This window comes from Pantherophis guttatus, chromosome 7, assembly GCF_059756535.1.
Source record: "Pantherophis guttatus breed Tessera chromosome 7, ASM5975653v1, whole genome shotgun sequence".
Classification (NCBI taxonomy): Eukaryota; Metazoa; Chordata; class Lepidosauria; order Squamata; family Colubridae; genus Pantherophis; species Pantherophis guttatus.
The window spans coordinates 90,482,647-90,509,323 of NC_142069.1; the positions used below are offsets into that span (position 1 = coordinate 90,482,647).

The 26,677-nt window shown below is 45.5% G+C and overlaps 2 protein-coding genes and 1 long non-coding RNA gene across 6 annotated transcripts in view; 1 reads left to right on the forward strand and 2 right to left on the reverse strand.

The window, feature by feature from the left end:
- BMAL2 (basic helix-loop-helix ARNT like 2) overlaps positions 1-6,146 on the reverse strand; it is a 36,853-nt gene extending 30,707 nt beyond the window's left edge. The window contains exon 1 of one of the 3 annotated variants that reach the window (XM_034434794.3): positions 6,045-6,146. Coding sequence is in view for 1 of the 3 variants with exons in the window: in XM_034434791.3 (XP_034290682.2) it covers positions 5,663-5,690 (28 nt within the window). In the remaining 2 variants the exon portion in view is untranslated. Of the gene's footprint in view, positions 1-5,640 lie in introns of all 3 variants that reach the window. The other 2 variants (XM_034434791.3, XM_034434793.3) reach the window with 2 other exon arrangements.
- Positions 1-10,626, forward strand: part of LOC132712653 (uncharacterized) — a 54,795-nt gene extending 44,169 nt beyond the window's left edge. Inside the window, exons 5-6 of the long non-coding RNA XR_009623316.2 lie at positions 8,415-8,559; positions 9,855-10,626. This is a non-coding gene — a long non-coding RNA (uncharacterized LOC132712653). The remainder of the gene's footprint in view (positions 1-8,414; positions 8,560-9,854) is intronic.
- The window catches only part of STK38L (serine/threonine kinase 38 like), a 42,955-nt gene continuing 25,980 nt past the window's right edge, over positions 9,703-26,677 (reverse strand). For both annotated transcript variants that reach the window (XM_087873452.1, XM_087873451.1), the window contains exons 7-14: positions 25,923-26,077; positions 24,281-24,383; positions 20,987-21,048; positions 19,520-19,637; positions 18,199-18,322; positions 17,230-17,325; positions 14,199-14,290; positions 9,703-12,647 (exon numbers count right to left, since the gene is read on the reverse strand). In XM_087873452.1, the coding sequence (XP_087729578.1) occupies positions 12,520-12,647; positions 14,199-14,290; positions 17,230-17,325; positions 18,199-18,322; positions 19,520-19,637; positions 20,987-21,048; positions 24,281-24,383; positions 25,923-26,077 (878 nt within the window). In that variant the 3' untranslated portion in view covers positions 9,703-12,519. The remainder of the gene's footprint in view (positions 12,648-14,198; positions 14,291-17,229; positions 17,326-18,198; positions 18,323-19,519; positions 19,638-20,986; positions 21,049-24,280; positions 24,384-25,922; positions 26,078-26,677) is intronic.

The following is a 26,677-nucleotide window of genomic DNA, read 5'->3' on the forward strand; positions in this document are numbered from 1 at the left end:
CAAGGGGGAAAGAATACAGACTCCCAAATTATCTCTACGTTGTTATTACAGTATTTATTGTGGCGCGTCGCAGAGTCAGCCAGATGTTCAGGCTGGATTTGGCATTTGCTGTACCCTATCAAGTGCCAAGGATTGGGGACAGATGTTGACGTTGGTATTAGAGGTGTGGTATTATGGTTTACAGCCAGATATTCAGACTGAATTTGGCATTTATCCTATCAAGTCCCAAGGATTTGGGACAGATGTTGATGTTGGATGATATTAGAAGTGTCTTTGCAGTAACTTTATGGTTTAGAGGATAGTCAGCGAGATGTTTACACTGGATTTGGCAATGATTCTATCGAGTCCCTAAGATTTGGGACAGATGTTGATGTTGGATGGTGTTAGATGTGTCATTCTGGTGTTACGATTTACAGGACAGTCAGCCAGATGTTCAAACTGGATTTGGCTTTTTTATCCGCCCATCAAGTCCTCCCCAAGGAGCTGGGATAGGCAGGTGTGGCTGTTTGATAGCGTTAGAGGTATCGTCATCGCAGGATGTAAGCCATTCCGAGTTAAGCTGCCTTTCGCAATTGACTGATTGTGATTTTGTCAATGCCGAGAATCTTCAACTATCCACTATCCAGACTTTACCCCAAAGGTGATAACTGGACTTTCTGGTTTTTCTTTGAAGACCTTTCACTTCTCATCCAAGAAGCTTCTTCAGCTCTGGCTGGATGGTGGGGAATGGAAGGATTTATACTCCTTGCAGACAGCTGGTCATTTGCATCCTTTTAGAGAGTCGTTGAGGCCGCTTGGAGGTTTCTCTGTGTCCTCAGGGCCACCTGAGTGGTGCAAATGGATGCGGAGCCTTTTTGGAACTGCTGAAAGGAGTTGTGTTGTAGACTGGAGATAGGAGGTCTCCGTAGACATATATCCAGACTTTAATCTGTTTTATCTACACACGGTTTATATTAAAATATATCAAAATATATTTTTGGAGTGCGCAGAGATGGACAAGCTCAGAAAAGAAATACAAGAAAAGGAGGGAACAGAATACTACATGGTAGGAGAGAAACGGTATGAGCGGTTAGAGGAGAGGTATAAAGGGCAAGGAAAGAGTAAACGAGGAAGATATAGGAGTTGAGATGTAGTAACAAACAAGCAAGAATGGAACGGACACAGAATGTACGATTGAAATTGAGTACCTTGTTATCTTTATGTATATAAATCAATATCAGAATCATATGTATAAATGGTAAATTGAAGTAAGGGAGAAAAACGGATACGGAAGAAATGTTTACTGAGGTGAAAATGTTGAAAAGAAGAAAATGTTAAAAATTTCTTTTTTTAAAAAAACAACACTGTTTAATAAAAATTATTTTAAAAAAAGAAGAAGAAGAAAAAAAAATATTTCTCCACCAACTTGTATTCTCGTGCAGTAGCACGACTGGAGAAGACAATTACTTAAGAGATTAACAACGTTGGCATTAAACCCTCTCAAGGAATTAAATCAAACGCCATCTTCCATTAAAAGCAGCCCAGGCTCTCTCTTCTTTCATCCAGCCAGCTGGTGATAGAGATATAATTTTGCTGATTATACACAACAGGCTGATTAGACAATAATTATCTGCCTTGGCCTCAACTGCCTATTTGTAAACTAAAACTCCAGTGGAGTTACTCCATTCTTTAGAAAGTTGGAGGAGATTATCTACAGAGGTGAAAGGGAGATGATGTAAGAAAGCCAACCGGAGACCTTCCCCATTTTCCGACGGTGCAAATAAATGTCATATTTCCGAGTTCTAAACCAGAAAGCCAGTCAGGTAAAGGATTACCAAGTGCAGGAGACAGAATTAATACAGGGTACAGAATTAATTCAGACTAACAGAGTTGGAAAGGAAGTTTGATCCTTGGTAGAGGCAGATATTTCAACTCTCTGGGCACAATGAGAATGTATCTGCTGAACAAAACTCCGTACTGGCGACAGGAAGGGCATCCGGCCAGTAAACACTCAGCTCCATTCAACTGCCCAGACTCTACCCCGCAAGGGGTTATGGGGTCATCAAACGACGAACAACAACAGAGATCCTAGGCCAGTGATGGCTAACCTTTTTGCCATCGTGTGCCACGAAGGGGGGGGGGCAGGGGAGGTTTGCACGCACATGTGCTCACACCCATAATTCTATGTGCCCTGCCCCACGCATGCACACGCAACTCTCCCTCCCCACACGCCACTTGTGGCATGCGATGGCCCGGTAGGCCCGTCTTCCTCTCTCACCTGGCTCCAGATCCTCTCTATGCATCTGGGGAGGGCGAAAACAGCCTTCCCCACCTCCTCGGAGGCCCTCCAGAGGCCCAAATGGCCCGATTCCCAACTTCTGGTTGGAAGTGACGTTTTTTGCTGTACCCAGCCGAGTCTCTGGAGCCAGGTGAGAAAGAAAAATGGGCCTTCCCCACCCACCCTCCGGAGGCAGGAAGCAGCCTGTCTCCCTACTTCTGGTGGGCCCAGAAAGCCCAAAAATTAGCTGGCATGCCCACTGATATGGCTACTTTACTTTACTTTACTTTATTCAAATTTCTATACTGCCCTTCTCCTTTCGGACTCAGGGCGGTGAACAGCCAAGATAAAAACATCTATACAAAACATCACAGTTAAAAATAAAGTTAAAATAATTTATAAATTTGGCCCATAATTTAAAACGCGTGCCATAGGTTCCCCATCACGGCCCTAGGCCATTTCAGACAAGTGGCTGTCCCAGTCTCGTCTTGATTCCTGTTTGAAACAAAGCATATTAAGTAACATCCCAGGAATCGTATAATATTAAATTATTGGCTCCAAGCCTTTGCATCAGATTGAGGTGACCCACTCATCCTGTTGGCTCACCAGAAGCTTCCTTCTCCTAAAGACCACGTAAAATGACATTTTCCCCAAGAATTGGAAATTTTGGTGGCCAATTTGCAGCTTTCTGGGCAGCAAGAGTAAAAACCTTGGCAAAAATATGCTCTTTGTCAAAACAGGATCCCAAGGTTTAACAGACACCGAGCAGTCTAAAATGCTTTAGATTGATGTTACTATTATTATTATAAACTTTTATTCTCCAAACATGAACCTCAGTCAACTAAACATTCAAAAATGCATCACAAATACCAATGACTGGTGCTAATGGTTGATATGGGTTGCTGCCAGCGTCCAAGTACCTTCTTAAGATGTACGATATTCCAAGTAGCACAGTTTTTTGCAGTTCCGCTGGTGTTATTGCAGGAAGCTGCAATTTATTGATGTATCTTATAAAATTCTTGGACATGGTACCAAGTGCCCCGATGACAATGGGTATCACTGTCACATGCTACATTCTTCTTCTTCTTCTTATTATTATTATTACCCTGTTTCCCCCAAAATAAGACATTCCCCTGATAATAAGCCCAATCGGGCTTTTGAGCGCATGGCAATAAGGCCAAGCGCTTATTTCAGAGTTCAAAAAAAATATAAGACAGTCTTATTTTTGGGGAAACCAAGGTAGATAGATAGATAGACAGACAGACAGACAGACGACGGATGGACAGAAAGGCAGACAGACAGATAGACAGATACCCTGTTTCCCCCAAAATAAGACATCCCGTGATAATAAACCCAATTTGGCTTTTGAGCGCATGGCAATAAGGCCAAGCGCTTATTTCAGGGTTCAAAAAAAATATAAGACAGGGTCTTATTTTCAGGGAAACACGGTATTATTATTATATCTTCAATTCGATTCATAGTCTGAGACTGGTAAAATTCTTAACAGTTCGAGTCCTAACCAAGGATCTAAGTAAGAGTTTTAAGGTAACGTCTGAGTATATAGGCAGTTCTGAGTAAGGTGAATTTTTTTCCCTCAAAGTCAGAATATTCAGGTCTGATAAGTTCAAAATTTCCATGTATCTAGGCAACCCTTTGGGTGTGGCTCCAAGGGCTCTCACTGGTTTCTGCCTCCACAGTCGCTCGACTTCAATTTGCAAATCGTGATATTTTGTTATTTTTCCCAGCTGTTTCTCTTCAATTCATGCATATTTTGTTATTGCAATATCAATGAACAGACTTTTTTTCTTTTCCACAATAGTGATGTCAGGTGTGTTGTGGGCCAGATGTCTGTCTGTTGGGATCCAAAAGTCCCACAGGATCTTTCTCCTTCTCCTTCTCCTTCTCCTTCTCCTTCTCCTTCTCCTTCTCCTTCTCCTTCTCCTTCTCCTCCTCCTCCTCCTCCTCACCAGGAGTTGATAATAAGCTCCAACTCATCTCCTCTCCTTGGATCTCACAAACTACTTTTCCCCATTCTGAAACTTGGGGTATATTTAAAAATCCATCTAACTCCATTCAAGATTTACCGCCAATGACTTTTCTTGCACTTAACACCTTTTGAAATATTCTGGGGGTGGGCTCCTGAATGAAAAGGAGAGGTGGGTGACCCCCCCTCCTTTTAGCTCTTTTCATTTATTATTTTAACATTATTTTAGCTCTTCCCTCTTTTTGAAGGAAGGAAGGAAGGAAGAGCAAAAGAGGAAGGGAAAGGGTGGGAGCTGAGGAGAGCGAGTCCCCGCTGGAATGTATGTATGTATGTATGTATGTATGTATGTATGTATGTATGTATCTTTCTCTCTCTCTTTCTCTCTCTCTTTACACACACAGAGGAGAGAGAGAGAGACAGAGAGAGGGGGGAGGGAGGGAGACAGACAAACACCCCCCTCCCACACACACAGACACATAAAGAGACAGACAGACAGACAGACAGACAGACAGACACAAACAGAGAGAGAGACAGAGAAACAGACAGAGACAGACACACACAGAGATACACAGAGAGAGAGAGACACACACAGAGAGAGACAGAGAAAGAGAGAAACAGAGAGAGAGACAGAGAGAAACAGACACACAGAGAGAGAGAAACAGACACAGAGTGGGAGAGGGAGAGGGGGGAGAGAGACAGACACACAAAGAGAGAGACAGAGAGAGAGAAACAGAGACAGAGAAACAGAACACATACAGAGAGACAGAGAGACGCAGACACACACAGAGAGTCAGAGAAAGAGACAAACAGAGACACAGAGAGAGACAGACACACAGGGATGCAAAGAGAGAGAGAGAGAAACAGACAGACAGACATACAGAGAGACAGAGAGAGAAACAGAGACAGAGTCAGACTCACAGAGGGACACACACAGAGAAACAGACATACATAGATACAGAAAGAGAGACAGAGAGAGAGAGAGAGACAGAAAGAGAGTAACAGAGAGAGACACAGAGAGAAACAGACACACAGAGAGAGAAAGAGGCAGAGAGAGAGAGAGACAGAGAAGGACAGATAGACAGACAGGCACACACACAGAGGAAGAGAAACAGAGAGACAGAGAGAGAGAGAGAGAGAGAGACAGACAGAAAAAGAGAGAAACAGAGAAAGAAACACAGAGAGAGAGAGAGAGAGAGATCCTGGGAGGAGGCAAGGAGCTCCAGGCGCAAGGAAATGAATGGAAGCTCTCCTTCTGGTCCCCACTTCTTGGGTCTCCCCATCCCTTCCCTTCCCCACCGGCGAGACCTGAAGATTTGGGGGAGGGGCGGGGGGGGCTCCAGCAACCTGCTCCCCCTCCCTCCCCCCCCTGCCCGCAGAGCCCTCGCCCGGCGCCTCCTACCTGGCGCTGCCTGCGCTCTCACCTGCGCCCTGGCCGGCCGCCTCCGCCATGGCCGAGGCTCCCCAGCGCCCGGGCGGCCGAGGCAGCGCTCCGGGGACGCCGAGGCATGGAGCGGCTCAGGCAGGCGGGGGGCGCCCGGTCCCCCTCTCCCTCCTCCGGCTGCACCAGGGCACCTGCCCCCCGGGGGCTTCCGCCGTGCCAGCGCCGCCGCCGCCTCTGCGCTGCGCTCCGCTCCGCTCCACCTGGCCGGGGCCAAGCGCGCCGCTTCTCGCGAGAGAGGCGGCCGCCTTGGATCGGGAGGGCTGGGAAGAGCTAAAGGGGGGGGGTGGGAGGCAGGCAGGGACCCTCCTCCTCCTCCTCTCCCCCCCCCCCAAAAAAAGCGGCCCTGCGCTGCGCTTTCCAACCTGCGCTTTTCTGCCCAGGTGCGCTGTTGGAGAACCTGGATCCAAACGCCCCGTCCGCACCTCCAAGGGCATTGGCCACCCGCGTTCCCTAGGCGAGCTCAAGGGAGGGGGGGGGGCGTCCTTGCTCTTCTCTTCTCTTTTTTTCTCTTCTTCTCTTCCCTGCCCTTCTCTTCTGCATTCTCATCTCTCCTCTCCTCTCTCCTGTCCCCCTTTCCTTTCCTGCCCTTTTTCTTTTCTTTTCTTTCCCTTCCCTCTTTCCTTTCCTTCCCTCTTTCTTTTTCTTCCCTTCCCTTCCCTCTTTCTTTTCCTTCCTTTCCCTTCTTCCTTTCCTTTCCTTTCCTTTCCTTTCCTTCCTTTTCCTCCTTCCTTCCCTTCCCCATCTATTCCTTTCCTTTCCTTCCCTCTTTCTTTTCCTTTCCTTTCCTTCCCTCTTTCTTTTCTTTTCCTTCCCCTCTTCACTTCCCGTCCCTTTTTCTGTTCTTTTCCTTTCCTTTCCTCTTTCTTTTCTTTTCCTTCCCTTCCCTCTTTCCTTTCCTTTCCTTTCCTTTCCTTTCCTTTCCTTTCCTTTCCTTTCCTTTCCTTTCCTTTCCTTTCCTTTCCTTTCCTTTCCTTCCCTTCCCTTCCCTTCCCTTCCCTTCCCTTCCCTTTTTCTTTTCTTTTCCTTTCCTTTCCTTTCCTTTCCTCTTTTCTTTTCTTTTCCTTCCCTTCTCTCTTTCCTTTCCTTTCCTTCCCTCTTTCTTTTCAAATGCATCCTCTGGCTGACAATCTTAACAGGGGCTTATTTTTGGGGTAGAGCTTCTATTAAGAGCATCCTGAAAAATCATGCTAGGACTTATTTTCTGGTTAGATCTAATTTTGGAGGAAATACAGTACCAAATGCATCCATCTGGCTGACAATCTTAACTGGGGCTTATTTTGAGGGGTAGGGCTTATATTACGAGCATCCTGAAAAATCATGCTAGGACTTATTTTCTGGTTAGGTCTTATTTTGGGGAAAATATGGTACCAAATGCATCCATCTCGCTGACAATCTTAACTGGGGCTTATTCTGGGGGTAGGGTTTATATTATGAGCATCCTGAAAAATCATGCTAGGACTTATTTTCCAGCTGGGTCTTATTTTCGGGGAAACAGGGTATATCTCTACACAATACCCTTTATTTTTCAAAGCCGCAATGTTGAAAGTCATTCTTCAGAGGCGTGCGATGACTAAAACACAGCCTTTCATAAAACGCCAGCTGTGAAGACAATTTTAAAAAAGTAAATGAAGCTGCCCAGTGAGTAGGCCACCTCCGGCTTCGACTCTTTCAGAGTTTTTATTACTTCTTTTATTTCCTCCTCTTTTATTGAAATAAATGAATCTTGGCCAGCGAGAAGAGGGGGGGGGAAACAGGTTTGGTAATAAAACACCTACAGAACTAGTCTAGGCTTGCTGAGAGTAGTTTTTAAATTGCTGAACCTGGATATAATTTCTCCCTTTGTGCACCTATCTAAAGGCACTGGTAATCAGCATTTTATCCCCTAACTTGTATAAAACATCCTGCTGATTTCTTTTTGACTTTTGGGAGATGAGAATTCTTCTAAATATTTTGCATTAAATACTTTGGGAAGTTATTTTTTATTTATTTATTCATTCATTCATTCATTCATTCATTCATTCATTCATTCATTCATTTATTAGTTCAAGATATATGCCGCCCTCCTCCGAAGACTCAGGGCAGCTTACAATGCACTTATAGCAATAGCCTTCATTCTTTTTGTATATACCTGCTTATTAGGGTTTTTGCCCCCCCCCATAAGCGGTGTTTCTACAAAGTCATCTTATCGCCCCCACAATCCGGGTCCTCAATTTACCTACCTCGGAAGGATGGAAGGCTGAGTCAACCTTGAGCCTGGAGAGATTTGAACTCGCACTAATTGCAGGCAGCTGGCAGCTAAGTGCTACATAACAGGCATGGCCTACATGGCCTAAATCTTCTCCCTTTTAAAATTTTAAAATTTAAATGTTAAACACTAATTTTAGTTTGTTTAATTATGGGATATTTTTAAAATTTAGCCAAATTGTTTAATCTGTTTTAATCTATTTTAAATTTTGTATCTCTGTGTTTTATCTTTTGGCTGTTCACCACCCTGAGTCCTTCGGGAGAAGGGCGGTATAGAAATTTAATAAAATAAAATAAATAAATAAATAAACAGCACTTAGTCCGCTGCACCACCAAGGCTCTTGCGTCGTGTTCCTGCATGGCGATTGTAAAGAATATTCAAAGAGGAATCTTTGAGTGTGGTTTTTAAGCATTTGATTGTTCTTGAGTCTGTGATTTAATATCCTAACCACTCTGTCTCGAGTTTTTTTTATTTTTCTCTCTTCCAGAGCCGTTTCTTTAAATGAATGGATATAAACCAGACAGGTGGTTTTTTTTTTTCCCACGGTCTAAGGCTGGGCCAGATTCACCTAATTGCTTTGGTGGCTGGAGAATTCTGGGAGTTGAAGTCCACACCCCTTAAAAGTTGCTAAGGTTGAGAAATATTAAAGCTTAACGTGTCAATCTGCTGCTGTTTTGTTTTTTTTTAAAGAGTACAAGGTTTGAAGAACCTAGAAGAGAGCTACAGAAGAAGACTTATAATGAGGTGTTCTTAGTACTCTCTGAGCTTGGGTGTTTTCTTGCAGACGTTTAATGACCCAACTAGGTAACATTATCAGTGTTAGAAGGGAGTTGGATTTGCAGAGGAGGAGGAGGAGGGGGAGGAGGAGGAAGACGAGGAGGACTGGGGGGGGTCCTTGGTACTCTCTCTGAGCTTGTTTTCTTGCAGATGTTTAATGACCCAACTAGGTAACATCATCAGTGTTAGCAGGGAGTTGGATTTGCAGAGGAGGAGGAGGAGGAGGAGGAGGAGGACTGTGGGGGGTTCTTGGTACACTCTCTGAGCTTGTTTTCTTGCAGACATTTCATGACCCAAGTAGATAACATCATCAGTATTAGAAGGGAGTGGGATTTGCAGAGAGGAGGGGGAGGAGGACTGTGGGGTCTCTGAGGTTGGTGGTTTTCTTGCAGACGTTTCATGACCCAACTAGGTAACATCATCAGTGCTAGAAAGGAGTGGGGTTTCCTGCCAGTTTTATATTCTGGTGGCTTGCCTGTCTTGAGGTCTTAGAGATTCTTGGGCTGTTTATTGTTGTCTCTTTGGAAAGGGGAAATAGTCTGCAAGAAAACAACCAACCTGAGAGCATTCAGGACGCCTCGTATCAGAGGTGGGTTTCAGCAGGCTCTGACCAGTTCTGGAGAACCGGTAGCGGAAAGTTTGAGTAGTTTGGAGAACCGGTAGTAAAAATTCTGACTGGCCCCACCTCCATCTATTTTCTGCCTCCCGAGTCCCAGCTGATCGGGAGGAAATGGGGATTTTGCAGTAACCTTCCCCTGGAGTGGGGTGGGAATGGAGATTTTGCAGTATCCTTCCCCTGCCACGCCCACCAAGCAATGCCACGCCTACCAAGCAATGCCACACCCACCAAGCAATGTCACACCCACCAAGCCACGCCCACAGAACCGGTAGTAAAAAAATTTGAAACCCACCACTGCCTCCTATCAGCCCTGAGCTACAAATATTCTCTTTATTAAGACTTTAACATCATGCTTTAACATATTGGACAAAAAATACGCTTTATATTTTAAAAAAGTGCCATCTTTATTTAATATGCTGTAAAAAGCCTTATATAAATATTTATAATGCCTTCTATTGTAACTTTTTTTTTTTTTTGCAAACCACAACTACGGAATTTATTTGATTTTATTCTTTTTTTTTTTTTTTAAAGGAAAGGTACAGTGGCCATTCAAATCCCAAACCGTTTGAAATGAAATCGACCTCAAAGCAAATCAGATAACAACCTGCTTGAAATGCTCGAAAGAAAATGAGAATAATCTCGACGAAACGATTTAATGCCCCAGGATTTGCTGGATACGTGGTTAAAAAAAAAAAAAGAGGAAAGCAAAACCTGCAATCAAAAATGTAAATATAAAACTCGTCGTTAGACTTGGACACCTTATAAAGAGCTTTGGGCCAGTAGTGTCTGCAGGAGAACAAAATAACAAAATTAATACCGTCCTGTAAGCCCCGCCCCATTTCTCTATGTGTCATGATGTCACTCAACGTGACGAGAAGGGGTGGGGCTTGCAGGAAACTTCTGTAGATGCCCCCCCCCCACACTAATGTTGCAAAGCCTCATCCTGTAAATCCCCCCCCAAATAATCCCAGCAAACTAATCAAGGAGAGAAGCAACCTGGAATTTAAGGAGAAACTTCCTGACAGTCAAGGAAAATTAACCAGTGGAACAGCTTGCCACCAGAAGGTGTTGGGGCTTCATTACTGGAGGCTTTTAAGAAGACACTGGCCAGCTACCTGTCTGAAATGATATACGATCTCCTGCTTGAGCAGGGGGTTGGACTAGAAGACCTCCAAGGTCCCTCTTTTATTCTGTTATCCTCTTTAACTCAAACTCCCCCGTAGAAAAATAAACCCAGCAATGGGCAGCATTTTAATTCAAGGGAACTCGACAAGTTCAAAAAATAAAAATGGAAAGAAACGGTTTTATCTTTTTTTTGTTTTGTTTTTTAAGTACCCCTCGTTTTAAAAAGAAAAAGTTTTTTTCTTTCTCCTTTATCATTCAGGAAAAAGAAAAGAAAAACAAAACGGAAATCGGTCAAGCAATTTCAGGATCTTTGGTACTCGAGAGGAGAACAAAATGGCACGGAGCATCGTAGCGACGTTAAATTCAGAAGGAAGTGAAAGAAGCAAAAAAAAAAAAAAAGATGAGCTGACGGCTGAATTGATGCCGGATGTATTATTAATTTATTTATTTTTTCCCCGCCTTAAGATGTTTTACCGGCGATTTGAGATGAAAGCTGCCACTCGCTTTTATTTGATAAAAGTGGCGTGAAAACAGCTAAAGGCGCACCTTAGGGTTGAATCCAGTTCCAAACCAGTTTGACTACGAATTACAATCTGAAGGAGTCACTTCTCTTTAGTGTTACGACTAAGGAGCCCTGAGCTAGAGAGAAAGCCAGCGAGCGTGGCAAAAAAACCCTATTTAAAAAATAGCTAGTTTAAATAACTTTACCCCGGCTTCTAACGTTCACCGTCCTTCCTCCGTAAGGAACCGCGTTATCGCACGTGGCTTTCCCCCCCCCCCGGTCTTTGCGTTTTTCATACAGGTAGTCCTCGACTTACGACTGCAAACGGGGGCCCAAAACTTCTGTGACTTTGGTTCGCTTGTCAACCCTTTTGCGACCTTTCTAGCCACGGTTGTTAAGCGAATCGCCGCAGGCGTTAAGCCAGTCACACGGTTGTTAAGTGAATCCAGCTTTCCCCGTTGACTTTGCTGGTTTGGAAGGTCGCAAGAGGGGATCACGTGAACGCTGTGTCCGTCACAAATATGAGTCAGTTGGCAAACGGCTGAATTTTGATCCCGGGGAGGCTGGAACGGACATAAGTGTGGGGGGAAAAAGGCCGTAAACAGGGGCGGGATTCAGCCAGTTCGGGTGAATCAGATGCTAATTTTACATCCGGTTCACCAAACTGGTAGTTGCAAGGATTGGCTGGCCCTGTCCACCCCACCTCGTCCCTCCCAGGAGTCTCCATGTGGCCCGTTTTGGATGACAGGTGCGCGGAGGCTCTGGGAGGGCGAAAAACGGGCCTCCCAGAAGTGGGAGGTCCTCCGGAGCCCCAGAGAGGTCGTTTTCACCCTCCCGGAGGCTCAAGAAAAGCCTCTAGAATTTGGGGAGGATGAATACGCCCCCTTCCCATGGTGCAGGAGGCCGGGTAGGCCACGCCCATTATGGCCACGCCCACCCAGCAACTAGGCAGAGAACCGGTTGCTAAAATTTTTGAATCCCACTCCTGGCCGTAAGTCACTTTTTTCAGCGCCATCGCAGCTTCGAAACAAACCGTTGTAAGTCGAGGATTACCTGTCCTTTCTACCTTAAAAACCTGCCCAGGTAAAATACCTTTTATCTTTGAGGACAAGGTTGCCTCTTAACACAGACACCACCTTTTGAACACCTGGGCGGCCCGACACGTAGTTCCAACCATAAACCAAGTGACCCCGAATTGATTCATTATAACGTACATTTCGGCAGTGCAGATACAAAGAGGAAATGTCGGTTGCTTCTTCTTCTTCTTTTTCTCTCTCCCTCTCACTCTCTTTTTTTTTTCTTTCAATTTTCAGTACCTCTGTTGTAATAAAGTTTAACAAAAATAATTCACTATTGATAGAAGCCGCCAGCTGGCACTGCCAACTAATTGTCCGTAGTAGTCTCAGAAAATTCTAATCCGGTAGAATTCCTTAATTTTTGGGGAGGAGGAGGTGGGGGGGAGCCCCGAGTCCGCGGGCGCCGGTCTGCGGGAACGTCGGAAGAGGGTGGAGATCGAGTGGAGATGGGCGGGGTACCTGAGTTCTTACGCTTCCTGGCCCACTGCGTCTCTCACAACTTCCCGGCCTTCATGTACGAAGGGATGGAGCCCCTTTGAGTCAGCCCTTCGAATCTCTTGTAGGTGTAATTCAGGAAAACCCAATCTTTGGACTTGAAATCCGGTTCGGTGGTATTCGGCACTAGAACGCAAAAAAAATGATTGCGATTGTGAGGACAACTGAGGGGTGTGTGAAGGTATCCGTGACAGGTCGGTGTAAGTGGAAAGTAGGAAGGGGGGACTCCTCAAACTACATATTTGTTATTAAACCTTGGGGTTCTCTCTGGGCTTGGTTGTTTGTATTGCAGATGTTTTGTAACCCAACTAGATAGAGCCTTGGTAGTACAGTGGTCTAAGGCACCCTGTTATTAAGCTGGTTATTAAGACCAGCTGCCTGCAATTACTGCTGGTTCGAATCTCTCCAAGGCTCAAGGTTGACTCAGCCTTCCATCCTTTCTAAGGTAGGTGAAATGAGGACCCAGTTTGTGGGGGCAATAAGCTGACTTTGTATAAATACACAAAAGGATGAAGGCTATTGCTTAACGCATTGTAAGCCGCCCTGAGTCTCCGGAGAAGGGCGGCATATAAATCAAATTAAAAAAAAAAAAAAAACTAGGTAACCCATTGTGAACCGGTAGTAAAGGTAAGTAGAACTCACCCCTGGAATAGGTGTAACTAACAACCAACTAAGATTGATCTGAAATGCTTGGGGCTGCCTCTATCTACCATACGGTTACAAGTCCTTGAATGAGAACTCCTTCAAGAGGTTCAACTCCAAATACTATGATTTGAAGACAGTTGCACAAATGAGAAAAAAAAGCAATGTATTGCCCAAGCTGCAAGGGATGGAAAATTTGTTATTTATTCTTATTATTGTTATATCCTCCCCTCTCTCTCCTCTCTTTTCTCCTCTCCGCTCCTCCCCTCCCCTCTTCTTTTTCAATCTTTTCTCTCTCTTCTGTTTCCTCTCCCCTCCCCTTCCCTCTTATCCCTTCCCCTCCCTTCCCTTCCCCTCTTCTTTTCTCTTTCATTCTTTTTTGTTCATTTCCCTTTTCTTTCTCCCCTCCCCTCCCCTCCCCTCCTTTCCTTTTCCTTTATCTTTTATTCTTTTATTCTTTTCTCTCTCCTTTCTCCCTTCCCCTCCCTTTGCATCCCCTCTCTTCTTTCCTCTTTCATTCTTTTCTCTCTCCTCTTTCCTCTCTTCCTTCCCATCCCCTCCCCTCTTATCCCTTTCCCTCCCTTCTCTTCCCCTTTTCTCTTTCATTCTTCTTTTTTGTTTTCTCTCTCCACTCTCCCTTCTCCTCCCCTCTTCTTTTCTTTCATTCTTCTCTTTTGTTCTTTTCCCTCTCCTTTCTCTCCTCCCCTTTTCTTTTATCTTTTATTCTTTTCTCTCTCCTTTCTCCCTTCCCTTCCCTTCCCCTCTTCTTTCCTCTTTCATACTTTACTCTCTCCCTTCCCTTTCCCTCTCCTCTTCTTTCCTCTTTCATACTTTTCTCTCTTCCTTCCCTTTCCCTCCCTCTTCTTTCCTCCTTCATACTTTTCTCTCTCCCTTCCCTTTCCCTCCCCTCTTCTTTTCTCTTTCATTCTTCCCTGTGGTTTTTTTCTCTTCCCTCTCTCCTCTCTCTCTCTCTCCTCTCCCCCCCCTCTCCTCTCAACAATAAGATATTGTTGCATCCATGAGTATCACGCTCACCTGGTTGTAAAATATCAGATTCAGGGAACTCGTCGAAATTGGAGGTGTCGTCTATACTTTTGATTTCTATAGTGATCGCCGCTGGCCTTTCTCTAAAACGAAATGCAAAAGTCACAGAATTTTATTTATTTATTTATTATTTGTTTGTTTGTCAACAAGTACAAGGAACAAGTATCAGTATAGACGCATGAAAATTGGCACAAACAAATGGGTATAAATAAGCAAAACATAGATATAAACAAAGAATGATTACTTAAAATGGGGACAGTAGAACAGGGATGGAAGGCACGCTGGTGCGCTTATGCACGCCCCCTTTACGGACCTCTTAAGAAATGTGTAAGGTCCACGGTAGACAGTTTAAGGTAAAAGGTATGGGAGTTAGAGAGACTAACAATAGGATCAGGTAGAGTGTTCCAGACATTTACTACTCTATTGCTGAAGTGTTGTGGCCCGCCAGCGGCCTGCACGGATTGTTGCTGATCCTGACGACGAGGAGGCTGGTGTGGTGCTGCGCCAGCAGCCTGTGCAGCCGGCACTTGAGTCGGACAGTGAGGAGGCTGGAGAAGATGTGGTGCCAGAGGCGGGGATTCAGCCAGGGCCTTCAGAACCTCCAGAAGCTCCCATAAGTGAAGAGGAAGAAGAGGAGGAGCCTCTTCTCGATGCACGAATGCGCAGAGCTGCCAAAAGGCAAGAGTGGCTCCTCAGGAGGAGGTCTCCTCGAGAGTAAGGCTTGGGGCTAATTGGCCACTCCCTTAGCCTATTTAAGAAAGAACACCAATTGCAACAAGCTGCAGGAAACAACTTGAGTTCGCTATTTTTCGAGTTTGGATTTCTCGGCAACATTGCTTCTGGGCTTTCTGCCAACTCTAGTAAGACTGATTATCTTATCTGTGGAATTCTGGCAGGCTGTTAAGAATGTTTATTAACAGCCTGCATTTGCAAAAAAAACTACGTTATTTGAGTAAACTAAGTTTTGTTTAGAGTTTGTGTGTGCTGCGTTCTTTGGGATCTGTAGCTGGGGCAGAACATGAAGTCGTATTTTCTGCAATCAAGATTGGAGCGAATTACATGGAGTTTGCATCTATTGGTAGCCCTCGTGTTATTGGGGCTGAAGTTAAAGTAGTCATTCAAACCTACAAGCAACGTTGATTTCAGGACAACTGAATCTTGCTTCAAAAGTTTTAAACTAAAACCCATCACCTCGTAACGCAAACACAAATATATCTGTTACCTCCACCCTGAATTCATTTGGAGGCGTTTCCAGGTAGATCCAGGGGAGCACATGTCGACCTAGACTTACGACCCTTTTTCATCATTATGACCACTGCAGCATCCCCACTGTCATAGGATCAAAACTGAGACACTCGTATTTACAATGGTCGCAGTGTCTCTGGAGTCACGTGATCCCCTTTTGCGACCTACTGACACGCAAAATCAACATGGGAAGCCAGGTTCTGAACGACTGTGTTACTCACTTAACAACCGTGCAGGGATCCACTTAACAACCATGGCAAGAAAAGTCATAAAATGGGGAGGAAACTCACTTAACAAAAGTTTCACTTAGCAATGGAAATTCTGGGCTCAGTTGTGGTCGTAAGTCGAGGACTACCTGGACACGTTGACTCAAGATGTTTACAAAATGCCCAGGCCTGTTCAGAAGTAGCTTGTTGCATCCTGGTGGTGTCTCCTTAACACATTTTGTGTGTATTTTGAGGGAGCTATAGGACTACCGAGGTGGCGCAGTGGTTAGACTGCAGAATTGCAGGCGAACTCACTGCCTGCTGCCAGCAGTTCGATCCTGACCGGCTCAAGCTTGACTCAGATCGGTAAAAGGTTGACTCTGTAAACCGCTCAGAGAGGGCTGAAAGCATTGTGAAACAGTATATGTGCCCTTCCTTCCTTCCTTCCTTCCTTCCTTCCTTCCTTCCTTCCTTCCTTCCTTCCTTCTTTTATTCCCTTTCTCATTCTCCTTCCTGATGGAACTGTGGTTAGAATGCAGAATTGCAAGCTAACTCTGCCCACTGCCAGGAATTCGATCCTGACTGGCTCAAGGTTGACTCAGCCTTCCATCCTTCCGAGGTCGGTAAAATGAGGACCCAGATTGTTGGGGGCAATATGATGACTCTCTAAGCCACTTATAGAAAGATGGAAAGCACTTTAAAGCAGTATATAAACCTTTGTGCTGTTGCTATTCCTTCCTTCCTTCCTTCCTTCCTTCCTTCCTTCCTTCCTTCCTTCCTTCCTTGCTTGCTTGCTTGCTTGCTTGCTTGCTTGCTTCCTTCCTTCCTTCCTTCCTTCCTTCCTTCCTTCCTTCCTTCCTTCCTTGCTTGCTTGCTTGCTTGCTTCCTTCCTTCCTTCCTTCCTTCCTTCCTTCCTTCCTTCCTTCCTTCCTTCTTTCCCTTTCTCATTCTCCTTCCTGGTGGAACTGTGGTTAGAATGCAGAATTGCAAGCTAACTCTGCCCACTGCCAGGAGTTCAATCCTGACTGGCTCAAGGTTGAATCATCCTTCCATCCTTCTGAGGTTTGTAAAATGAGGACCCAGATTGTTGGGGGCAACAGGCTGACTCTGTAAATCGCTTAGAGAGGGCTGTGAAGCCCTGTGAAGCGGTATATAAGTCTAAGCGCTATTGCTATTGCTATCTATGTGTCATCTATCTGGGATGGCGCAGTGGTTAGAATGCAGTATTGCAAGCTAACTCTGCCGATTGTTAGCAGTTCAATCCTGACCAACTCAAGGTTGACTCAGCCTTCCGTCCTTCCAAGGTCGGTAAAATGAGGACCCAGATTGTTGGCGGGGGGAGCAAAATGCTAACTGTGTAAACCGCTTAGAGAGGGCTGTGAAAGCATCATGAAGCGGTATATAAGTCTACGTGCTGTTGCTATTGCTAGTAAGCAAACCCAGGAAATATGCAGCTTCTTTAAGGAGACGCCGAGAAGTTCAACAGGTGGCTCCTTGCCTGGGATGTAAAGGCCTGTCTATCCCTAATTTTTTCTTGAATTCTTCCATTTTTCAGATTTTGCTAAACCTACCTGATGTGGGCCCAATCCACCCCTTCGAAAAATGCGTGGCTCTTAATTTCTTCTATTCCGTTGCTGCCGACTCTGTTTTCAGCATCAGTGCAAAATCTGGAAGAGAGGGAAGATTAAAAAAAAAAAGGAAAGGCAAGTTATTACAGGTAGTCCTCGACTTACGATTCATTTAGTAACTGTTCAAAATTACAATGGCACTGAAAAATGTGGCTTAGGATCGTTTTTCACAGTTACGACCCCGGCAGCATCTTCTTGTTCTGACTTAGGCTTCCTTAGAAAGTAAACAGCACAATCTTAGTCCCAGCAAACCTCTTTTAATTCATACGGCTGTGAATTACTGTCATTCCCAGTCCGAAAAGCTTCTCAAACAGTCTTTCAGGGGAATTTTATAAACACCCACCTTATCTCCCTTGGAATGCTGCCAGAGAACTAATTGCCACACGCAGAGCAAGGCCAAACTGAGCACAGAGTCAAACCAGAGCTTTTCCAAAGCTTTTACCGACCAGATGAACTAATTGCTTCTTGCAAAAGCTCCCGTCCTGTTCGCTTCTCTTTTCTGGCTTATGGGAGGGGCCAATCATCTCCAAGCCTTACTCCCAAGTCGGCCCTCTTTCCTTAATTGTTCCTGTCTCCTGGCAGCTCTGCGCATGTGCACACTGGGAACAGGCTCACGCTGTTCTTCTGCCTCGCTGATGTGAGACTCCGGAGACAGCAAAGAACTACCAGATGGCCCTGGCCACCTCTCTGCCTCTGACGCAGAGCCCTCGTTCGAGCCTTCCCCAGACTCCAGGACTGGCCCACGTTCCTCCCCAGCCTCCTCACTGTCCGAATCTGTTGCTGGCCTCTAGTGGGCCACAACACTTCTTCAGGATAATGACAAAGCAAACTAGATTATCAATAGCAGGCTAAACAAAATCGTTCATTAATGGGTTTTCCTACCCACGTAAACGAAGCACTTCATCTACTTACTTTAAAATGAGGTCCTTTGCTTTTTCGGAAATGGGCACTTCCGGTGGAAATACCAACGTTTCTTTCCAGTTCATAATTTTTCTATACGTTTCTTGGGGTGTTTCCGAACAAAAAGGGGGATATCCTGTGAGAATGGTAGACAATGAGAGCATGGAACTAGATGAACAATATTGAAGTACCTGGAATAAACTTGATAAGACAGTGTCGTATCAATTCTCCATGGTTTCCCCCCCCCAAAAAAAAACCAATTTCCCCCGATATCTCAGGGGTTGCCACAAAAAAAAAGAGGGAGTCAAGCTATTCTCCAAAGCACTTGAGGACATGACAAAAAGCAATGGATGGAAACTCATCAAGGAGAGAAGCAACCTGGAATTAAGGAGGAATTTTCTGACAGTGAGAACAATTAACCAGTGGAACTGCTTGCCTCCAGAAGTTTTGGCTGCTCCATCACCGGAGGCATTTAAGAAGAGACTGGACAGCCATTTGTCTGAAATGGAGTAGGGTTTCCAGCCTGAGCAGGGGGTTGGACTAGAAGACCTCCGAGGTCCCTTCCAACTCTGCTTTCTATTCTATTCCTTTGAAATTGAAGGCGATCCTAAAGGAAAACAACCCCGATTGTCCTTTGGAAGGGGAGACCCTGACACTGAAGCTCAAAGACTTTGGCCACCAAAGGAGAAGACGAGAAAAGACCCCGAGGTCTGGGGAAGATGGAAGGCCAAAGGAGAAGGAGGGGACAGAGGATGAGATGGTTTGACAGGGTCAGCGACGCAACGGACGTGAGTTTGTGCAAACTCTGTGCTTCCCTTCTTAGCCTAGGAGCGGGGTGGGCAACTGTGGCCCTTTTACACCCTGTGGACTTCAACTCCCAGAATTCCTGAGACAGCTGGCTCAGGAATTCTGGGAGTTGAAGTCCACAGGTTGTAAAAGGGCCATAGTTGCCCACCCCTGGCCTAGGACAACCTCTTTTTAATTGCAAGTCCCATTTGTTCCTCTCACCCAATGGTGGGATTCAAATAATTTCACAACCGGTTTTCTGCTCCAATGACAGGCTGGGTGGGCGTGGCCATGGTGGGCGTGGCCAAGGTATGTGAGAGGCAGCACTTGGTCTCCTCCACACCCCTGGGAGCAAAAACTGGGCGTGGGGGCGGACGCGCCACATACCCCCGTGCCCCATTTTGGGCCTAGGAGGCATCCCTGCACTTATGGGGCACGTGGGGACTCCTGGAAGGGGCGGAGCAGGAAGCAGCAGGGCCAGCCAGCAATTTAACTACCGGTCCGCCCAAACTGGCCCGAACAGACTGAATCCCTCCACTGCTCTCACCTATTAGCATTTCGTACATGATGACTCCCAAAGACCACCAATCACAGAGTTTGTTGTAACCGGTTTGCATGAAAACCTCCGGTGCGATGTAGTCCGGAGTCCCGACAGTAGAATAGGCCTGAAAAAAGATATTTCGAAGGGAGAGAGAGAGAGAGAGAGATTCAGGCCACTTTTTGAAACCAATCCAGGTGTCAGACTTCGATGCTATCTCAAAATAAAATAAAATTTCCAAACTGCCAATCTTTAAGGAAATCTTTTCTTTAATTGAGCACAGCCAATTATCATGACTCAATGCGGACAAGACTGACCTTTTGCCCCCCAATCCCTCCCTTTCCGATCCCCAAATCTCTGCTTCTCATTGGCTATCTTCCAAGTCATTCTTCAGACTCCTTGTCTCGTCATTTCCCAGGAATGTCTCCCCCCTTCATTTCCACGACAACCCGACTTCAAAGGGATTTATCAGGCAAAAGTTCAGGGCTTATCTCTCTCTCTCTCTCTCGCTGCTCTCTATGCCAGCGTTGAAACGCTGACACCAGGTTTATGTCTTTCCAAGAAAGCAACATAGAGTCTTCCATCTATAGCCGTGATGGCGAACCAATGGCACGCATGCCACAGGCGGCACATGGAGTCATATCTGTGGGCACGCGAGCGTTGCCCTAGCTCAGCTCCAGCGCATATGCACGCACCGGCCAACTGATTTTCTAGCCTTCCGGGCCCAACGGAAGTCGGGAAATGGGCCGTTTCCGGCCTCCAGAGGGCCTCTGGGGGTGGGGTGGGGAAGGCCGTTTTCACCCATCCCAGGCTCCAAGAAAGGCCCTGGAGCCTGGGGAGGGCGAAAAACAGAACTACCGGGCTCACCATGCCATTACGTGCCAAAAGCGGGGGGGGGGAGTCCCGGAAGGTCGTGCGCGCATGCACGAGGCGCATTAAATTATGGGAGTGGCCACGGGTGTGCGCAACCACCCGCAACACCCCCCCACACTTTTGGCAAGCGATGGCAAAAAGGTTAACCATCACAGATCTATAGTCTAGTTTGGTTTTTTATATGCATTCTCTGAAAATGGCATCATTTAGCATTGTTTATTCGTGGTTTCTGCCCCAAAAATAAATAAATAACAGGCCCTGGGGGAAATTGATCCCACAGTCCTCGTCCTCCTCCTCCTCCTCCTCCTCCTCCTCCTCCTCCTCTTCTCCTCTACTCCTCACACCCCCTCCCTTCCAGCACTGATAATGTTACCTAGTTGGGTCGTGAAATGCCTGCAAGAAAACAACCAAAGGACCCCACAGTTCAAATCTTTGAGCAAACTCCCCACTCTTCTAGCACCAATGATGTTACCTAGTTTGGTCATGAAATGTCTGCAAGAATAAAACCAAGAGCTACAAGGAGGCCTTGGAGTCCACCTGGCTTCCTCCAAACATTTTTTTTACGTGGAAGGACTTTGCCGAACTCCACGAGGAAATGCTCACCAATTGTCGCCTGTTCTTCTTCCACGTTTCTGCTTTCCTTTTGGAGTTCATGTTCTGGAAGGCTGAGAAAGAAAACAAAAGAAGGAGAGGTGAATGTTTTCCGCTTTAACGGCATGATAAAAATTCCGCCTGCTTAGGGTTGCAGTGCAGGATACGAAAGGTGACAGGAATTGAACGACAGGGCCTTTTCTCATGCTTCCGTTAAAAAAAGCTATTTTAATCATTTCTTTCCCTCCCTAAATGTGTCATCGACGTAGAATTACAATGCAATCCTTCTCCTTCTCCACTCCACAAACCCCACTCCCTTCTAGCACTGATGACGTTGCCTAGTTGGGTCATGAAATGTGTTGGAAGAAAATCGCCAAGCTCAGAGAACATTAAGGACCCGACAGTCAGTGACCTCCTCTTCTTCCTCCCCTTCAACATCACCTCTTCCTCCTCCTCCTCTTCCTCCTCCTCTTCTACTTCACTAACTCCACTCCCTCCTAGCACTGATGATGTTACCTAACTGGGTCATGAAATGTCTTGGAAGAAAATCGCCAAGCGCAGACAGCACTAAGGACCCGAAAGTCATTGACCTCCTCCTCCTCTACTCCACAAACTCCACTCCCTCCTAGCACTGAGGATGTTACCTAGCTGGGTCATGAAACGTCTTGGAAGAAAATCGCCAAGCGCAGAGAGCACTAAGGACCCCACAGTCAGTGACCTCCTCTTCTTCCTCCCCTTCAACACCACCTCTTCCTCCTCTTCCTCCTCCTCCACTCCACAAACCCCACTCCCTCCTAGCACTGATGATGCTACCTAGTTGGGTCGTGAAACGTCTTCAGGGAAATCACCAAGCTCAGAGAGCACCAAGGACCCCAGTTGTTGTTTTCCTCCTCCTCCTCCTCCTCCTCCTCCTCCTCCTCCTCCTCCTCCTCCTCCTCTCCTTCAATACCACTTCTTCCTCTTCCTCCTCCACTCCACAAACCCCACTCCCTTCTAGTACTGATGATGTTCCCTAGTTGGGTCATGAAACACCTTCAGGGAAACCACCAAGCTCAGAGAGCACCAAGGACCCCAGTTGTTTTCCTCCTCCTCCTCCTCCTCCTCCTCCTCCTCCTCCTCCTCCTCCTCCTCCTCCTCCTCCTCCTCTTCCTCCTCCTCTTCCTCCTCCTCTCCTTCAATACCACTTCTTCCTCTTCCTCCTCCACTCCACAAACCCCACTCCCTTCTAGTACTGATGATGTTCCCTAGTTGGGTCATGAAACATCTTCAGGGAAACCACCAAGCTCAGAGAGCACCAAGGACCCCAGTTGTTTTCCTCCTCCTCCTCCTCCTCCTCCTCCTCCTCCTCCTCCTCCTCCTCCTCCTCTTCCTCCTCCTCTCCTTCAATACCACTTCTTCCTCTTCCTCCTCCACTCCACAAACCCCACTCCCTTCTAGTACTGATGATGTTCCCTAGTTGGGTCATGAAACGTGTTCAGGGAAACCACCAAACTCAGAGAGCACCAAGGACCCCAGTTGTTTTCCTCCTCCTCCTCCTCCTCCTCCTCCTCCTCCTCCTCCTCCTCCTCCTCCTCCTCCTCCTCCTCCTCCTCCTCTTCCTCCTCCTCTCCTTCAATACCACTTCTTCCTCTTCCCCCTCCACTCCACAAACCCCACTCCCTTCTAGTACTGATGATGTTCCCTAGTTGGGTCATGAAACATCTTCAGGGAAACCACCAAGCTCAGAGAGCACCAAGGACCCCAGTTGTTTTCCTCCTCCTCCTCCTCCTCCTCCTCCTCCTCCTCCTCCTCCTCCTCCTCTTCCTCCTCCTCTTCCTCCTCCTCTCCTTCAATACCACTTCTTCCTCTTCCTCCTCCACTCCACAAACCCCACTCCCTTCTAGTACTGATGATGTTCCCTAGTTGGGTCATGAAACATCTTCAGGGAAACCACCAAGCTCAGAGAGCACCAAGGACCCCAGTTGTTTTCCTCCTCCTCCTCCTCCTCCTCCTCCTCCTCCTCCTCCTCCTCCTCCTCCTCCTCCTCTTCCTCCTCCTCTCCTTCAATACCACTTCTTCCTCTTCCTCCTCCACTCCACAAACCCCACTCCCTTCTAGTACTGATGATGTTCCCTAGTTGGGTCATGAAACATCTTCAGGGAAACCACCAAGCTCAGAGAGCACCAAGGACCCCAGTTGTTTTCCTCCTCCTCCTCCTCCTCCTCCTCCTCCTCCTCCTCCTCCTCCTCCTCCTCCTCCTCCTCTTCCTCCTCCTCTCCTTCAATACCACTTCTTCCTCTTCCTCCTCCACTCCACAAACCCCACTCCCTTCTAGTACTGATGATGTTCCCTAGTTGGGTCATGAAACGTGTTCAGGGAAACCACCAAACTCAGAGAGCACCAAGGACCCCAGTTGTTTTCCTCCTCCTCCTCCTCCTCCTCCTCCTCCTCCTCCTCCTCCTCCTCCTCCTCCTCTTCCTCCTCCTCTCCTTCAATACCACTTCTTCCTCTTCCCCCTCCACTCCACAAACCCCACTCCCTTCTAGTACTGATGATGTTCCCTAGTTGGGTCATGAAACACCTTCAGGGAAACCACCAAGCTCAGAGAGCACCAAGGACCCCAGTTGTTTTCCTCCTCCTCCTCCTCCTCCTCCTCCTCCTCCTCCTCCTCCTCCTCCTCCTCCTCCTCTCCTTCAATACCACTTCTTCCTCTTCCTCCTCCACTCCACAAACCCCACTCCCTTCTAGTACTGATGATGTTCCCTAGTTGGGTCATGAAACACCTTCAGGGAAACCACCAAGCTCAGAGAGCACCAAGGACCCCAGTTGTTTTCCTCCTCCTCCTCCTCCTCCTCCTCCTCCTCCTCCTCCTCTTCCTCCTCCTCTTCCTCCTCCTCTCCTTCAATACCACTTCTTCCTCTTCCTCCTCCACTCCACAAACCCCACTCCCTTCTAGTACTGATGATGTTCCCTAGTTGGGTCATGAAACATCTTCAGGGAAACCACCAAGCTCAGAGAGCACCAAGGACCCCAGTTGTTTTCCTCCTCCTCCTCCTCCTCCTCCTCCTCCTCCTCCTCCTCCTCCTCCTCCTCTTCCTCCTCCTCTCCTTCAATACCACTTCTTCCTCTTCCTCCTCCACTCCACAAACCCCACTCCCTTCTAGTACTGATGATGTTCCCTAGTTGGGTCATGAAACGTCTTCAGGGAAACCACCAAGCTCAGAAAGCACCCGGGACCCCACCGTTCGACCCCGAGCCCCAAATATTCTCTTCCATCAATACAGCACGCGCAATATTTATCGTTAAACTGGAATTTGCAGTACTTACAGAAGTCACTCGGTGGATTGTGCGTAAGGTTTCGGTAGAATTCAGTTCGGTGAGCTTTCTTTAAACCTGTGCATAGCCCAAAATCAGAGAGTTTTACATGGCCCTACAGGAAGAAAACATTACTCATGTGATTGATCCAGATGACTGATGTAAATATGTACTTCTGGAGATATTCCCTGATTTTCATCTCACCATCAAGCAGGCCAAGCACAAAATTGCAAGTTCATCATGTCTGAGAAATCGACACGCAAATGGATTTGAAGCTTTTATTACTTTTATTACTCTTTTATTTGTAAAATGTATTGGCCACAGTAACTCTTGGTGGCTTACAATATTAAAAGATAAAACTGTATAAAATGTAATAATATCTATCTATCTTTCTATCTTTCTATCTATCTATCTATCTATCTATCTATCTATCTATCTACTTACCTACCTACCTACCTATCTCTATATGTCTCTCTCTCTCTATCTATCTATATCTATATGTCTTTCTCTCTCTCTCTCTCTATGTCTATATGTCTCTCTCTCTGTGTATCTATCTATCTATCTCTATATCTATCTATCTATCTCTATCTATCTATTATCTATCTATCTATCTATCTATCTATTTCAATGGTTTTCTTTTTTAAAAAAAAGTTTTATTTTTATTTTTTAGACAAACACACATACAAACATACAATGTATTTTTTTTTAACAGAGTATTTGGCCAATTCACAAATGTAAACAGTGTTTAGTCCTTTCAATTAAATTTACCATTTCTATATTTCCTTTTTGCCATATTTATTTCTCATCTGTTTTTTTTAACAACCAATATTACCCTTCATTCTCATCTCTAATCTTAAGCAAATTCGGTTTTTCTCTTCTCTTCTATATTATACCCCTTGTCCTCTATTTTTACATCTATCCTCAAATTAGTTAATTATGTAGTATTACAATTGTTCGATTCTTATAGAAATAATAAGCCAGCTCATTATTTCAACGATTTTCAAGGAGATTTTTTGTATTCATAAAAGGAAGCGGGATGCCAAAGCCAACCGTAGCCCAACCATTTCAGCCAAGGGGGTGAGGGTGCCACAGATATCTGCCGGAATCGTGTTTAAGAATCTCAGCAAATGGCTAAATTAACTCTTGAACTAAAATACAAGGAAGACTCAAAATATTTTATAGTATGGAATAGATGGTATAAGTGGATAAAACAAAGGAAAAAAAGGGTAAAGATAAAAATTAGGGGAAATGCAAGTAATAATAATAAAAAAAAAGCACCGTCAGATAGATAGAATAGGTAAATAAGTCATGTTTGTATATTTGTATATATGTGTTTAGTATGTTAGTGTAACTGTGGATGGAAAATGTAAATTTTATGAGTGAGAAAATCTGTATATTTTCTCTTTTTTTCTTGTTAATATTTTTAAATTCAATAAAGTTTGTTTTTTAAATTAAAAAAAAAAAATCTCAGCAACCTTCAGCTGTGTGGACTTCAACTCCCAGAATTCAACTTCCGGAAGTAGTGGACATCCACTTCCGGAATTTTAATTCTGGGGAATTCTGGGAGTTGAAGTCCACCCAGCTTCACGTTGCTGAGACATTCTATCCTAGACACAAGGACACAAAAGAATGGACATGTCTGAACATTAGATACCTTTGCATCTAGCAGAAGATTATCGGGTTTGATATCTCTGTGAATAAACCCCAGTTGGTGAATGGCGTCGATAGCGAGCACGGTTTCTGAGATATAAAACTGTGTTTCCTCCTCGGACAGCGTATCCTTCTTCATGAGCAAAGTCATCATATCACCTGAATCAGGGAGACACAAGACTGTATTATGCTGGTGTCGAGCTGCAAAAAAGCAAGAAATAGCCAGATGCCCTTCCTGTCGCCAATGCGGAGTTTTGTTCAGCGGATATATTCTTTTTTTTTTCTAATACCCTTTATTAAGATTTTATTACATTAAAAACATAAAAAATTATTTCACTCAACAACAGCTATTTGTGGTGTTTTTCTTGTGACGATAATTCGTGCATTATTTACAAAAATTAAATTGTGCGTATTTGCAATCTTATTTTATCTATTACTTATACTTAATAACTATCTATCTTTAATCTATCTCCGTTCTATCCAGTTATACCACTGTTCCCACACATTGTAAAATATCAATGCCTCTTTATCTTTTAGACTCAGCGTTAATTTGTCCATTTCTGCGCAATTCATGACCTTTTGTATGACAAGTTTCTCTGCGGGTGTGCATGGCTGTTTCCAACGTTGAGCGTAGGCAATCCTGGCAGTGGTTAATATGTGTAGTACTAGATATTTTGTGCCCTTCACATATATATATATATATATATATATTTTGAAGATCCCCAATAGGAAGAGTTCCGGTTCTAAGTCTAATTGTTC